The sequence below is a fragment of the Propithecus coquereli genome, unplaced genomic scaffold (genome assembly GCF_000956105.1).
Source record: "Propithecus coquereli isolate 6110/MARCELLA unplaced genomic scaffold, Pcoq_1.0 Scaffold1, whole genome shotgun sequence".
NCBI classification, from domain to species: domain Eukaryota; kingdom Metazoa; phylum Chordata; class Mammalia; order Primates; family Indriidae; genus Propithecus; species Propithecus coquereli.
This window is the reverse complement of record NW_012133857.1, coordinates 19,105,998-19,121,657: the sequence shown is the minus strand read 5'-3', so window position 1 is coordinate 19,121,657 and position 15,660 is coordinate 19,105,998. Positions and strand designations below refer to the sequence as shown.

At 44.4% G+C, this 15,660-nt stretch overlaps 1 protein-coding gene across 1 annotated transcript in view; it reads left to right on the top strand.

Annotated features, from left to right (window-relative positions):
- Positions 1 to 2,356: 2,356 nt before the first annotated feature.
- Positions 2,357 to 15,660, top strand: part of ARHGEF3 (Rho guanine nucleotide exchange factor (GEF) 3) — a 198,196-nt gene continuing 184,892 nt past the window's right edge. Inside the window, exon 1 of the mRNA XM_012640761.1 lies at positions 2,357 to 2,512. Coding sequence (XP_012496215.1) covers positions 2,462 to 2,512 — 51 coding nt within the window. The 5' untranslated portion in view covers positions 2,357 to 2,461. The remainder of the gene's footprint in view (positions 2,513 to 15,660) is intronic.

Sequence of the window (15,660 nt, the reverse complement as noted above, 5' to 3'; positions counted from 1 at the left end):
TCCCATTATAAAGCTCAAAATGCACTTGAAGCTTGCAGGTCAGGGGCCTCTTATTATTGAAATTCTTCTCTCGAGGTGCCTTCTTTGTGGACCAATTTCATTACTGGAGTTCTTGCTTCTGGTCAGGTCAAGGGCATCAGAGGAAATGGCTGTGCCCTGCTCTTTCCTTCCTTTTTGCAAGCGGTGCCCTTCTCCCCTGCCAGGGCGTCTGCTGGCTCTACCTCCTTCCCAGCCTCCCTCCTCCACTGCCACCTACCCTGGAGCCCACTCAAGTTTCACCTCTTCCACGAAGTGCTGCAGCCCACAGGTTTCAGTTCTTCTTTCTCATTCATAGTCAGCAGCCGCAGTTAGGTTGAATCATTCTAGGATTAGTTCATGTGAAGGTGCCTTCCCTCCTCCCAAAAGAAATACACTGTTGTGTGCCCTGGTCAGTTTCCTTGGGTCCCCACTGGGTTGAGGCTGGCCTTGGCTGCTGATGCTAAGAGAAGTGGCTTGTTCACAATTCCTCCAGGAGAGGCGTGGCTGGGCTCATGGAGCCTTCGTTGGTCCCCAGGGGGTTGGCATTCGTCATTAGCTGAGTTGCCACCAAAGCTGGCTAACCTCAGGTTGTTCACAGACCTATACAAATCCAGGACCCTTCCTTTGCAGGAGGCTGGAGCAAGAGGCCTTCTTAGGAATGCCTGCCCTCTTCCCACCACCACCACCAGCTACCACTTACTTGCTTGCTTTGTGGGGAGTCAGGCTTTGGGAAATAGGGAGTCTCAAGGATAATCTGAAGCCCACCTTTTAGTGGAACCTGCTGTTTGATTTGACATACATTACTGAGCACTTCCTGGGTGCCAGCCCCAAAGTGACACAGATGCCTGCCTGAAAGCCCTGAGCCTTTTTGCAGTGATTTCACTTCCTTCTATCTCCAAACAGGTGTGACTCCCTCACACTGCCTTGCAGCAAGACCCAAGCCTGTCAGAGCAGCCTCCATACCTATCAAAAAGTATTTGCATCTCTTTCAAAGCACCCTGTGATCGTGCACCTCCCTGCTGTCGTGCTTGTCCGTTCTTCTGCCTAGAGCACCTGTCAGAACGCTGCCCATGTGTCTGTTGCTCTGAGAAGCCTTCTCAGACTTTGTCCCCATGAAAAATGCATTTGCCAGGCTCAGTTAATTCCTGGCCTCCTCAGCACTTTTTGCAAATTCCTGGCAGCATGAATGGAGAGAGCCTGCTTTCTCATAAGCTCTAAAAGTCAAGTCTTGGATTTAATCTGCTTCTGTTAGACCAGAAGCTCATTGTTCAAATGAACCTGCTCTCTTTGCTGGGTCCGCTGACTTTACTCATGCCTGACTGAAACAGATGAAGGCTCTTAAAAATCTGTGCGTTTGTAAGAAGGCCTTGGGAAACCCTGGGCTAAGTCTTTGCAGCTAAAACTTGCAATTAGGAAGATTTTTGCAAATCAAATACTACCCCACTAGAGAACTAAAAGAAACCAAAAATAAATAATTGAAAACTACACTGGAGTTATGTCTCCTTGGGTTTGAGACCCTCTGCCACTGTGCAAGGAAGGTGAGGGTGCTGGTTTGTTTGTGGGGAACGTTTGCACCGGGCACAGTTTTCACCTGAAACCGTGCAGTTCCCTGTGAGATAGTCTACCTCATCCAAGAGGTCTGGGTTTTGTAAAAGGCAGGGGACTGGGACAAGGTGTTCATTCTGGTGACATCCCCAGTTCATAAAACAAGAAATGTCAGCCGTGAGTTATTTCCGCAATATAATAGCTCTGAGGAGAGCAGGAAGGCCTCTTGTTATCCACGTCAGAAGCTGAAAGGGAGGTTTCCAGAAGCAGCTATTTTGAAAGGACTTTGAAGGGAAGATGCCTGGTTTGCGTAAGGAAAAACAGAAAGAAACGGATGGGTGTGTAGTTGCTTTTAAACTGGGACTCAGTGTGGGCTCTGTATCCTGGGCAGGGCCGCTGATTCTTGGGTGAAGTTCAAGCAGACCAATAATTCCTCTTTGAATGCCCAAAGCTCTCCTCCCGGTGCCCTTTCTCCTAGTGATGCTTTCTTTTCTATCCATGTCACCCCCACGTTTGGGTCTGCAAAGCTCCAGGCAGCAAACCCATGAGAGCAAACCCATGGGGTGCGCAGCGTGGCTTTAGGTGCGGACCCAGTGAGCATTGTTTGTGTCGTACAGGCTGGGGACTAGCAACCCGAAACTGAATTCCTGGCTCGCCTTGGAATGCCAAAAGGCAAAGAGTGTTCTGAAAACGCAGCAGCAGCAAGCGAGGAAACTGCTAGAGGTGGGGAGCTCTTCGCTGTCAGCTTCTGACACTTGTAACTGATGGCCCCTGTCACTTCCTGTCATGCAGCCCAAGTTGGGGGGAGGAGTTCCTTCAGGGAAACCATGCTGAGCCCCACTCAGAGAATCCTGTCTGCAGGGCTCTGCCGCAGTTAGGGGCCAGGGAGTCCTGGTGGATGAGGTCGGAGTGCCCCATGGTGTGGTGTTGCCTCTTTGTCCGCGCGCAGGTAAGCGCCCTGCAGCGGGGAGGACAGCGTGCTGCCACTGAGCCAGGGATAGTGGACCAGCCCCCAACTCCCACCCGACCTGACAGGCAGTGCCAGGAGCTGAGGTGTGGGAGGGCATGGTGGTCTTTTCACCTCGCAAGACACTGAGCAGAGAGCTGCCATTAAAAACACCTGGGATGAGGGAGCAGATTCTCATCTCACTTCAGTATGAATCAGAAGAAAGTTCTGTGGCTGCCTCTAAGACCACAGATGGTCGTGCTTTGTCGTGAGGGTGAGCTGAGTGGCGTGCATAGCTGTCACTGCCTCCTTTAGCATCTGTGATTGGAGGGGAGGACGGGGAGGGGGCCTTTCATGCTTTGTGATGCTACTATTTTAATTTTTACAAGAAGCCTGTTTTAATTAATGAGAAGGACAAGAGAGAAAAGAAGGATGCATCTGCCTTCTGTTTTGTTGTTGTTGTTGCTTATTAATCACAACATGGATTTCCAAGATCTCTTCTTTGAGTGCCAGGATTACAGGCGTGAGCCACCCCGCCTGGCCATTTTCTCTTCTTTGGATTGGAAGATGGCCGAATTCAGTTTTGGAAGTTCATTTTGCTTGGAGAAACTTTTTTGTAGGTTTTCCTAAAGTCATCCTGGTGTTTTGAATGTGTTCATATTGGGAGGATGAAGTTGGATAATATCGGTGGAGACTCAGACCTGGTACCATTCTCATTAAGAGCGTTGGTGTCTGGTTTGGGTTATTTTGGAAAAAGTGGCTGGAAACATGTTTCTGTGGGCTGAAGAATAGTTAGGATCTCTGAAGCTTACTCTCCCATCCCTTATATTTATTTGTTTGTTTGGGGGTAGGTGTTAAAGTTCTGGATAAGCCAAAACTATTTTTTAAAGGAAATGTGCATTGCTTTTTCTATTCTTCTCGTGAGAATTATGTTTCTGGAACTGATTTTTGTAATCCAAATCCCAACTTTCGTACATAACCATTATAGACATACTTTTTTCCCAATAGTTTTATTGTGGTAAAATATACATACAGTTTACCATCTTGACTATTTTAAAGTGCACAGTTCAGTGGTATTTAATAAACTCATAATGTTGTGCAACCGTTACAACCATTCATCTTCATAACTCTTTTCAGCTTGCAAAACTGAAAGTCTATACTCATTAAAAAAATAACTCCCCATTACCCTCTCCCACCAGCCCCTGGAAACCACAATTCTGCTTTCTGTCTCTGTAATTTTGACTACTCTAAGTATCTCATATAAGTAGACTCAAACAGTATTTTGTCTTTTTGTGCTGGGTTTATTTCCTATGTCCTAATGTCTTTAAGGGTCATTCATGTTGTGGCATGTGTCAGAATTCCCTTCCTTTTTAAGGCTGAATAATATTCCATTATTGTGTATATTATATGGTAGCAACACTGCATGTATTACATTTCATTTATCCACTCGACCCTCGGTGGACCTTTGTGTTGCTTCCATGTTTTACCTATTGTGAATAATGCTGCTGTGAGCACGGTATGCAAATATTTCTTCTTTTGAGTATATATCCAGCAGTGGAATTGCTGGATCATATGGTAATTCTATTGTGAATTTTTTTAGTATCTACCATACTGTTCTCCACAGTGGCTATACCTTTTTACATTCGCACCTACAGTGCACAAGGGTTCCAGTTTTTCCACATCCTCTCTAACACTTATTTTCCATTTTTTTTAAAATAGTAGCCACCCTATTGGATGTGAAGTGGTATCTCCTTGTGGTTTTTTTTTTGAGACAGAGTCTCACTGTGTTGCCCGGGCTAGAGTGCCGTGGCATCAGCCCAGCTCACAGCAACCTCAAACTCCTGGGCTCAAGTGATCCTCCTGCCTCAGCCTCCCGAGTAGCTGGGACTACAGGCATGAGCCACCATGCCCGGCTAATTTTTTTCTATATATTTTTAGTTGTCCAATTAATTTCTTTCTAGTTTTAGTAGAGACGGGGTCTCGCTCTTGCTCAGGCTGGTCTCGAACTCCTGAGCTCAAACAATCCGCCCGCCTCGGCCTCCCAGAGTGCTAGGATTACAGGCGTGAGCCACCACGCCCGGCCTTTCCTTGTGGTTTTGATTTGAGTTTGAGCATCTCTTCATGTGCATTACTGGCCATTTGTGTGTTTTCTTTGGAGAAATGTCTACTCAAGTCCTTTGCCCATTGAATTGTTTGTTTTTTGTTGTTGAGTTTTAGGTTGGTCTGTACATATCTTGGATATTAATCTCTTACCAGATATGTGATATGGAAATATTTTCTCCCATTCTTTGGGTTGCCTTTTTGTTCTGTTGATATTGTACAGACATACAATTGTAATCCTTTCATGTAATTTGGGTTATTTTACTATCTTTGACCTTTTCCCATTTAACTTACCTAGCTATTTGCTTACTTGATGATGAATAATTTTTGAACCTTTAAGAGATGGACATTAACAACATTTAAAATGATTTACAACATATCAGTGATAGTTAATGCAAAGTTAATAGCAATATAATACAATAATAGTTTACATTTATTAGGTGCTTGTCTGTTACTAAGCACTTTACTCCCATTAGCTCATGAAATTCTTATAGCACTGTAGAAGTTGGCTATTACTATTATTATTCCCATTTTGCAAATGGTGAAACTGAGGTTTAGAGAAGCTAGATAATTTACCCAAGGTCACCTAGCTAGTTAAGTAATAGATCAGTTTTCAAACCTAGGCAGAATGAATCTGGAAATGACGTTCTTATCCCTTAGGTGCTATGTGATGATTTTAATACAGTGGCCCTTCCCAGATCTCCCATCATGAGCAGCATTTGCAGTAGCACTTATCTTTCCAATCCTTTGGCAAGTCATCCCATTTTGGTGGATGTTTGCCGTGGTCTAATTAGTGCCTAAGTAAGAGGCACCTATGACAAGTCGCTGCCCTGCCTGGACTCAGTTTCCCCACTTGTCAAATGGAGATGTCTCTAAACTCATTTTAGCTCTGATGTGAATCTAAAGCACACAAATATCTTGCACAAAAAGTCAAAAATAGTTTTCACATCTGCCCTATTTCAACGTCAAACGATTTAATGAGTGCGTTTAAGCACACATTTCCCAAGGATATCAACTGGAACTCAAAAGGTAATTGGCTGACTAGCTACTGAACCTTATGCTGCTCTTGAACACATTTTGTAATGAATTTTGATTCCTTAGCTCTGAGAGTCTGCAGAGAAAGGATCTGGGGAAATTGGAGCTGGATGTGGGAGCGGCAATTGGTAACTGGCTAAGGAATGAAAGGAGGGAGGGGAGAAACCCTTTAAATACGCATTAGCCCTCATAAATTCATCTTCATGGGTTGGCCAGAGTAGTTCTGTATCTGTGGAGAAATGATGGAGTACAATGGTCAAGGCAGGCTTGTGTTTTAGAGCCAGACAGACGTAGGTTTGAGCCCCAGGTTTGCCACTTACTAACCATGCAATCCAAGGCATGTTACCATGGTAACATGGTAACACGGGGATACTAAATAGCGCTTCATTATTCCTTGTCATAAGGGATAATTGAAATAACGCCTGGCAGTGTCTAGCAGGGTCAGCACTCAGCAAATGTGATCTGTGTCCCAGGTTATATTGACTGTAGAACGTGTTAGTGGCTACCAGAGAAACGAATCCTTAGGGGTTAGGAACAGCAGGGCTCTGAAGCACCTTATGTCCTGAGATAAACATGGACATGATTTGATTCTGCAGAGGGAAGGAAGCCGCATATCCCAAGGAAGGCTGATACTGCATGTTAAAGCCCCTATTCCAGGCGTGTTTTTACAGCTTGCCCGGGGCGCCGAGTAGGAGCCATGGAAGGGGAAGCTGATTCAAACCAGATCCTAAAAAGGCCTCTCTTCGTGGAACACTCAGATGCGTAACTCGGAGGGGGCAAGGTCAGGGTAGTGACTCTGACTGTCCACTGGGACAGAAACAATGGGTGGCTTTAGGGCCTAAATATAGCCAACGTGGATGTCACTTAGGGAAATCAGTTCCCCAGGGTGGGCAGTTCTCTTGGGAAGAGCTCAGGAAGCAGCCCCCGTGTACCAACCCTCTCTCCATCAGCCTCTTTCTGAATATCATTGTCCGTATTCCAGCTTCTGTGCATCCCTTGAGCACCTGCATCAGCTTGGCAGCCTTGAAATAGCCCATGACAGGGCCTTATTTGTTCATTTCTTCCCTTCCAAGTCTTCCTTGTGAGGCTTACCACCTCTCTCCTTTTCTTCTCACAAGCTCCTCCCGGCCCCTGCCACACAGTACTCCTCATGGAGCAGGGACAAGAACACTGAGCTGTGAGTCAGGAGTTCGAGGATCAAGTTCTGGGTTTTGCAGTTAACCTTGGGCAATGCTAAACTTCCCTGCTACCAGCTTCTCCACGCAGAGGCGGTGGAGACGTAGCTGTTAAGAGCCCGGGTGCTGGAACTTGACAGCCTGAGTTCAAATCCTCACTGTCACTTTCTCTGTGACTTTGCACAAGTTCCTTACCTCTCTGGGCCTCAGTTAGCTCACCTGCAGAGTTATAGCTCATCCTAAGCAGGAATAGTCCTGAAGTCGCAGGTTAGATACGTGTTTCCTAAAACCCATTACAATAAATACACATAGGTCTACTGCATGTGGTCTGAGGTGGTATTGTGTCACCACTGGGGTCCACTTCCCATACTTTGGGGACTGCAGAACCATGGCTCTGAGCATCTGAGGTCCAGGTTGCCACTTGCCAGTGATGTTGACTCACCTCACTGGAATGAATAGTGAGCCCATCCTTTCGTTCCTCAGGAACTGTCTGAAAACCAGCTTTGTGCCCGATTCCATGCCAGGTATGGAGATGGCCAAAATATGGGTCTTCGTAGCTCCTGCTATCTTCTTCGAATGGGACATTACCAACCCCGAGAAAATGGGGAAGAGAGAGGCACAAAATGACTATTTCTGAAATCCCACCTTAATGAAAAGTAAGAGAAGCAGGGGCCACTCTCTTTGCCTGAAATCTCTGGAGGTGGGTAAAGGAGACTGTCTCAGTCAGCTTTTGCTGAGTAACAACCACCCCCAAACTCAGTGGCAAATAATAATGAGCCTTTATTCTTATGCTCACAGGTGTGCTGGTTGACTGGGGTGGTTTGTCCACGTGGGTTCATTTCTGGACAGAGCTACCCGTGTGTATATTCTTCTCTTGTGGAGGTCAGAAATCCAGAAGAGCAAGTGGAAACACATGATGTCTCTTAAGGTATAGGCTCAGGATTGGTACACTGTCCCTTCTACCACGCAGGGCCAGTCCAAGGCCATCAGGGAAGGGCATGGATATTTGCTGAAGAATAAATTGATCTACCATAGAGAGCATCGCTATTTACTCACTCAATCTACATTTATTGAGTGTGTACTATGTGAAACACTCTGCCATTTTGCAGGGCGTGTTAAATATAGTAACAATAAATGACGAAGGTGATGAGAAGACCTAACCCAAGGCCTGGCATGTGTTAGGTCCTAAATAAATATGTGATGAATGACTGTCTGCTAGTGCCTCTCGAGTGCTGAGTAGTGATGAGTATTTCGTGTGGGTTATCTCATTTCATCCTCCCCACCCTCCTGTTGGGCAGATATAATGATCCCAGATCAGGCAAATGTGATCCTATCTTAGCCTGTCAAATGCTTGTAACCTTCTGATGTGAGGAAAGGTAGGATTGGTGGAGGCACAGCAGCAGGGAGAAGCCACCTGCAAAGAGACCATCCCTGTTGTCGGGGAGAGAAGCAGGCTTTGCACCAAAGAAGCTCAGGTTCAGATCCCTCATGTGTTTATTCCCATGTATACTTTTTAGACTGTTTTGGGTGCTAACTCTTCAAGCACCCACATATACTAAGAATTTAGCATGGTACTTGGCCTGTCATAGTTTCTCTAAATCACTAGCTCTCTGCCTTCTTGAGGTCACATGTATCTTTGAGTGTTCTCTTCAGAAAATTGCACATAGTTGTGAAAATATCTCTGTAGGCCTGTGGTCCCCGGTGAAGAACTCTCCTCTAATTATCCACTCCATTCAGTGTCCCTTTTCTTTTCTTCTCTCTTTTAAGAAATTAATCCAGTGGAAGAGATTTTTTTCTGTATTCGTATGCTGGTATCAGGTTCAGAGTCTGACTCATATTAACTGCCCAATGAGTGTTTTCTAAATGAGTGAGAGAATGAAGATAACCTGCTGATGATAACCTCATTGGCATGTGCATAGGGTCATAGAACTTTCGAACTGGATGAGATAGAAAAGCTCATATCATCCAACCGTAATTTATTTTATAAATTATGAACCTGAGACCAAGAGGTTAGTTCTCTTGTCCAAAGGCATAGAGCTAATAACCATAATAATACAATTAATGTTTTTCCCCAAGCAGATGACTTATGCTTAGATACAATTAGTTCTCATTCCCTCGGTACCTTTTCAGAATACAGTACCCATTCTGATCTATCAGTCTTATGGATCATGTCGCAAAACTGAGTCGTAGATATGTTCTTCATATCTGAAGCCAAAGACATGGATGACAAAAACATACATGCCATGTCTCAATTGTAGAACCACCATGGTGTGGGCCCCTGAGGGCAGAGCCCTTGTCACCTCTTTCTCAGGGTCTCCCCTTTCCACTCTGCCCCCCAGTCCTCAGCCAGAGCTGGGTACGCAGACGGCTGAGATGGGGACATTTGTGCCGAGGCTAGGTCAAGCTGTGTGTGAAAGGTGGGTTAGGGCAGCGGTCCCCAAACTTTTTGGCACCAGGGATCGGTTTCATGGAAGACAATAGACAATTTTTACATGGGTGAGAGGGGGTGATGCGAGCGATGGAGCAGAGCAGCTGTGAACACAACAGGTGAAGCTTCCCTCACTTGCCTGCTACTCACCTGCTGTGCGGCCCCCCAGTTCCTAAGTTTCATGGAAGACAATTTTTCCAAGGACAGTGGGGCAGGGGAGGTGGAGCTCGGGGTGATAACAGGCCACTTGGTGGTACCAGGTCGTGGCCTGGAGGTTGGGGACTGTAGGATTAGGGACAGAGCAGGGGAGGATTTCTTCCTGGAGTCCTGGAAATCTTATTTCGAGCTATTCTTCTATTCTTAGTCTCGAAGGCACTTTGTTCTCTGGTGCATTGTTTTAACAGCCACCAGGAAATCAGTCCCTGCTCAGGGTCAGTGGTGTGTCTGCCGGTGGCCGGCCAGGTAGGAAGCGTAATGTTTTGTTTCAGGGGCAGTCCTCTGTCATCAGGATCATTGCAGCCCTTTCTCCTCTTGTTGCCCAGCCTGTCTGCATGGGACAGAGAAGGGCGAGGAGGAAAAAGAGATTCCAGTGAGTCTGTTTTTCTTTATAGCGACAATAACTGCACTTATTTCTATGTGAAAAGAAAAATGCTAAAATTGAGGTCTCAACAGCACTGCGCTCTCTGGAACAGCATTGTCTAATAGAAATAGAATGTGGGCCACATGGATAATTTCAAATTTCTTAGTAGCTGCATTAAAAAGAAGTAAAAAGAAATGGGTAAAATTAATTTTAATAATATATTTTATTTAACTCAGTATATCTAAATATTAGCATTTCAACATGTAATTGGTATAAAAAATACTAAGGAGATATTTTGCATTCTTCTTTTTTTATCCTAAGTCTTCAAAAACCCAATGTATATTGTGTATTGTGTACTTAGAGAACATCTCAATTTGGACCAAGTACATTTCAATGTGTAGTAGCCACGTGTGGTTCATGGTGGCCATTGGACAGTGTAGTTCCCGAGCCGTGTTATCCAGTAGAACTTTTTACAATGATGGAAATATTTTATATTTGCACTGTCTCATACAGAGGCCATTCACCACAGGTGGCTATTGAGCACTTGAAATGTGGCTAGTGCGGTAGAGGAGCTGAATTTTGTTTTTTGTTTTTTTTTTTTTTGAAACAGAGTCTCACTCTATTACCCTGAGTAGAGTGCTGTGACGTCAGCCTAACTCACAGCAACCTCAAACTCCTGGGCTCAAGCGATTCTCCTCTTGAGTAGCTGGGACTACAGGTGCACACCATGACGCCTGGCTAATTTTTCTATTTGTAGTAGAGATGGGATTTCGTTCTTCCTCAGGCTGGTCTCGAATTCCTGAGCTCAAACAATCCTCCCGCCTCGGCTCCCAGAGTGCTAGGATTACAGGTGTGAGTCACTGAGCCCGGCTGAGCTGAGTTTTAAATTTTATTTAATTTTAAATAATTAAAATGTAAATTTAAACAGTTGCATGTACCTAGTGACTTCCGTATTGGACAGCACAACTCTAGAGATTTGATCTTATTGGAGAAATATCATTTTAAATTTGACCAAGGTATCATTTTTCATCTACCATGTTGACAAAGATTAAAAAGTTGGATAACACTATTTGGTGAGGGTGACAAAAGCTTTTATGCCTGGCCTTTGGGAGTATAAATTGGAGCAGGATTTATGGAGGACAATTTGGCAATGTTTATCAAAATTATAAATATACATTCTCTTGGATGCAGCAGTTCCGTTCATGGATATTAATGCTATAGAGTCTCCCAGGCACGTAGACTGGTTTATATGAAAGGATATTTGCTGCAGAAGATTGGAAAACATTTACCTACCCAGTCAATGGGGGACTTAGATTAATAAGTTACTGCACATTTTAAAAATGTAATTTGCAACTATTGAAAAAATGGGGCCATTTTTTATTTGATGTCATGGAAGGCTTTCCAAGAGATAGTGTTAAGCAAGTGTAGAGCAATGTATATAGTGTGTTAGCATTTGGGTAGAATAAATGATTTGCTTATTATGTCTAGAGAAGCTCTAGAAGAACATAGAAGGAACCAATCACCGTGGTTGCCTCCTTGGATAGGAAGGGATAGTTGGGGTATGAGAGAGGTCTACTCATCATTGTATATATATTCCCAAAAGGAATTTAATCTCATGCATTTGCAATGCCTATTCAAAAAATAAATATCTAAAAAATAATAAGGGGAAACTCTAAGGGAAGTGTGAATCAGAGAAGCTTCCTAGAAGAGGTGGCCTTTTGACTGGCTTGTAAAAGATGCAGAAGAGTCCTTCAGGCAGGAGAAAGGCTGAGGCTCAGAGGCACGAATGGGCAGGACAGGTTCAGGCAGCCATGTGTGCCCAGTGTGGGCGGAGAACTGAGTATATAAAGCAGGAAAGTAATGGAGTTTGGACAGGTGTGGATTGGCCAGATAGGAAAGGTTTTGAGAGCAGAGTTTAGACTTTACGAGCCACAGGCAGCCAGAGTTGGCTTGAAAGAAGCAGCAAGTGACATGATTGTATTCGTGTGAATGACAACGTTGGTAGAGTGGAGGGTGGTCTGAAACAGTGGTTCTCAAGTGTAATCCAAGGACCCCAATTAACTGTTCTTGTTCTTGTGGTGTTTGCTGTAATTTGAGGCCACTTGGATCTTCCTAAAGGAGGAGAAATTGGGCCTTTCTCTGATGCCTGACCTGGGCTGGTCTGGGGCGTTAAGCCAAGACCTGAGGCTTTGGGCACACAGGTGTAGTGTAAGGGTATGAATCGCCTTCTCTGGACGGCTCACATGCCCTCACCTGGGCCAGGCCTCCCTGCAGGACTGAAGCGAGGGCCGGCTTCCCTGGCCTGTGACCTGTGCAGGCGCACAGGGTCCTGCATTCAGAAGGGCCACATGCTTGGTTTAATGCTCTCCTGTAGTCATCTCGAAACACAATACTTTTGGGACAGAGGGCCCCACATTTTCGTTTTGCTCTGGATCCTGCAAATTATACAGCCACTTCTGCCCGAAGCATTGTTGTGTCTCTCAAACTAAAAAGAGTGTGGGCAAAAAGGTGCAGTTCCATGGGTGGCACTGTTCTCCCGGCTCTGGGTGTCAACCCTCAAAGCTCTTTTGGATGAAACACTCATTTTCTCATTTCATGCATTTCTTTTCTTTTTTACTTTCTCTTTGTCTCTCTCTGTGTATATATATATATTATACACACATACATAGACACACACATATGTATATAATTATATACATACACACACTATAGATCTTCATTACTCTTGGATTCCATGTTTGTGAATTTGCCTACTCTCTATTGTGACCCCCAAATCAATACTTGTGGCACTTTTGCAGTGATTCACAGACACATGCAGAGCAGCAAATAATTTGAGTCCCCTGACCCACACATTCCCAGCTGAGGTTGAATAGGGTGATGTGCTCCCCTCTTGTTTCAGCTCTCATATTGTGAGCAAGTATCCTTTTTGTGGTCTATTTAGTGCCATGTTTTTCACATTTTCGTGCTTCTTGTTTGTGATTTCACTGTTTGAAAGGATTCCTATGCACAGTGCCTAAGTGCTGTCTAGTGATTCCAAGCACAAGAAGGATGTGATGTGCTTTACAGAGAAACTATGTGTGTTAGATTAGCCTCATTCAGGCATGAGTTATGATGTCATTAGCCATGAGTTCAGTGTTAATGAATCAACAATATACAGGGTGTCCCAAAAGTCTCCATACAAAGGAAAGATTTTATAAAATTTTGTAATGAATATTTTGTGGATAAATGTACATTTAGCTACAATTTCCCATTTTCCCTGTATGGTGACTTTTGGGACACCCTGTATGTTAATTAAGTAAGGCATCTTTAAGCAGAAAAAACAAGGTTATTTATTGATTGGTTGACAAAAAATGTAGCAACCAGAGGCTCGCAGAAACTTAACCTTGTGTTTCCCCTAGGAGCAATGGTTTAGCATTCACTCACTCAGTGTTCACGGCGACGTTATGGACCACAACTACTGTGAACAATGAGCATCAACTGTACATGTGTATGTGCGTCTTTTCCTCTCTCTTGCTCGCTATCCTTTTTGTCCTCTCTTCCTTTCTTCTCCTAATCGCTTGCATTTTCAGTTCACTTTCACTGGCCTTTGGTCCCTCTGACATTAGCCTTGGCCCCTCAAGGGCACCCATGGAAACACCTTTATTCAGTTATCCATTTATTCAATACACCTTCTTTTTCTGGGTCACCTTTCTGCTATGCACTGGTCCATGCTGGAACCCAAACACAAACCTTATGTTTCAAAAACATCACTTACAGATAGGGTTATTATAATCTGTAATTTTGAGGCAAATCGAGACTCTCGTACTTATTTCTAGAAAGCATTTTCCCATCTCTGCCATGCTCATTGCCCGTGTTCCTCCCCCACCCAGCAATCTCCTTGACCACATGTTGTCATAAATGCACAGAGTGTTAGAAGGAAACTTTAGAGGTCACCTGGTCCACCTCCTTCAGTTTACAGAGAGCGAAACTGAGCCAGAGAGGGAAAGTGAAATGCCTACGGTCACAAAGCTAGTTCTATGGCCTTAAAAAAAGTAGATGGCAGGTAACGGTTGTTCCCAGTGACTCTGTTTTACTACTCATGCATCAGTAAGAAAAAGATAACATCAATTGTGATCTGGCAACTTCTGATATAAAGTATAAAACAGATTTCTGCAAATTGTGTACATTGTAACAAAGCTGGAGCAAATGAGTAAATGGAAGTTATAGAACAACACCTAGGTTTAACTGAGTTTTTTTTACAGAAGCATTTCCTATCTGTAGTCAAGGTGTCTAGATGTTTGCGACATAGAGGGTCTTTAAGTTTTTCATTTGGGTGATTTTCATGATCAAAATACTTGTTAGAACACTTCCAAAAGTGGGCATCGCTTGGTCCTAACAATATGTAACATAAAGTTGAGAGCCAGGACTGTGACAACAAAGAGGGGTGAAAACTGCTGCAAAGCCAACCAGGAAACAGATTGAGCAGGCCAGGCTTCCCGCTTACTCCCCGAACCTCGCCTCCACTCTCTCCCCTCCCAAAACGGGGAAGGAAGAAGGTTAAGTAAAGATAACGTGCCCATCCTCAAACAAAGCATGGCTAACCCTTTTGGGTCGCCCAAGCGCTCCCATTTCCTGTGGCTAAAGTTAGACCTATTAGATACGAATTTCATTTTTAATCCATGACTGGGCAGACAGAGGGTTACAGTGCCAGGAGTGGTCCAGATCCTCTCCATAAAGGACGGGAAAAAGGAGGAGTCCCTTTTCAGTCATCCCCGGGGAGAGGGCCACAGAGAGTTGCTTTTTCTGGTCTTGTCACGAGCAGCAAAATGCACGGGGCAGTTACTTTGTGTGACAGTTATGAGAGGGAGCGTCCACAAAGAAAGTGTTTTTCAAACCTTACTTGTTTGTGAATCCCCTTTGACCATAGCCCTTGACATTGAAGAAGACTTAATAATTCTCTACAAAACAAAATGTGAAAGTTTTTCCTTTCATATTTATCTTTAATGGAAAGTTTATATTACTATGATAAACAGAAAACCAGTATGCTTGCCATAAATAGAATGTAACTATGAAGATAAATAAATATGCACAAAACAATGTAACTAAACTCTAGCTAGATGCTGTTGCCTGAGCCTCTTTGCACGAAGAAAAGGAAAATGAGCTTGGTAAACATTAGGGGGTGTAAAAGCTGAAGTAGCCCCAACTCGAGCCTTTCTTCTTGATGGATTCAGGATGGACAATGAATTGACAAGGTAACAACTTTCTTATTGTGTGACCTGATGCTGGTAGAGGCTGTCGCAGACTCTTCCAGTGCCCCACCCATCTGGCCTCGGCCACCCCAGATCCCATCTGCAGGGTCTCCTGTTCACACCTGTGACTTCCCATCTCCTTGTACCTGATGGGGTTTCCAGCCAAGGCAGCGAACATCCCGATGCACCGCACCCCTCCGTTGATGAGGGAAGGAGTTGGGGCATTGAAACTCCCAGCTTTCACCCCTCAGTGGACAATCATGAAGTGTGTTTTACATACTCGCTCAGGGGTGGTCCCCCGTGCCTTGAACTCTAGCTGCCACGGCTATAACCTGCTGGCTCCACACCCTTTTTTGGCTTCCCTCCTTTCTGCTGTCTCACTTCCCCACTCCCCAGCAGTTCTTCTGGGGATCATCTCCATGTAAGCAGCTGACACCTACATCCTTACCCCAGGATCTGCTCTAGGGGAACCCTGACCTAAGACAGATGGTGAGCATATTGTACTAAAGAAAGAAGACACACCTAAAAGTGTTTTTAAAAATAGATACATGTAGTTAGGTTGGAAATGGAAGCATCAGAATGAGTTCATGGTTAGACACATACAT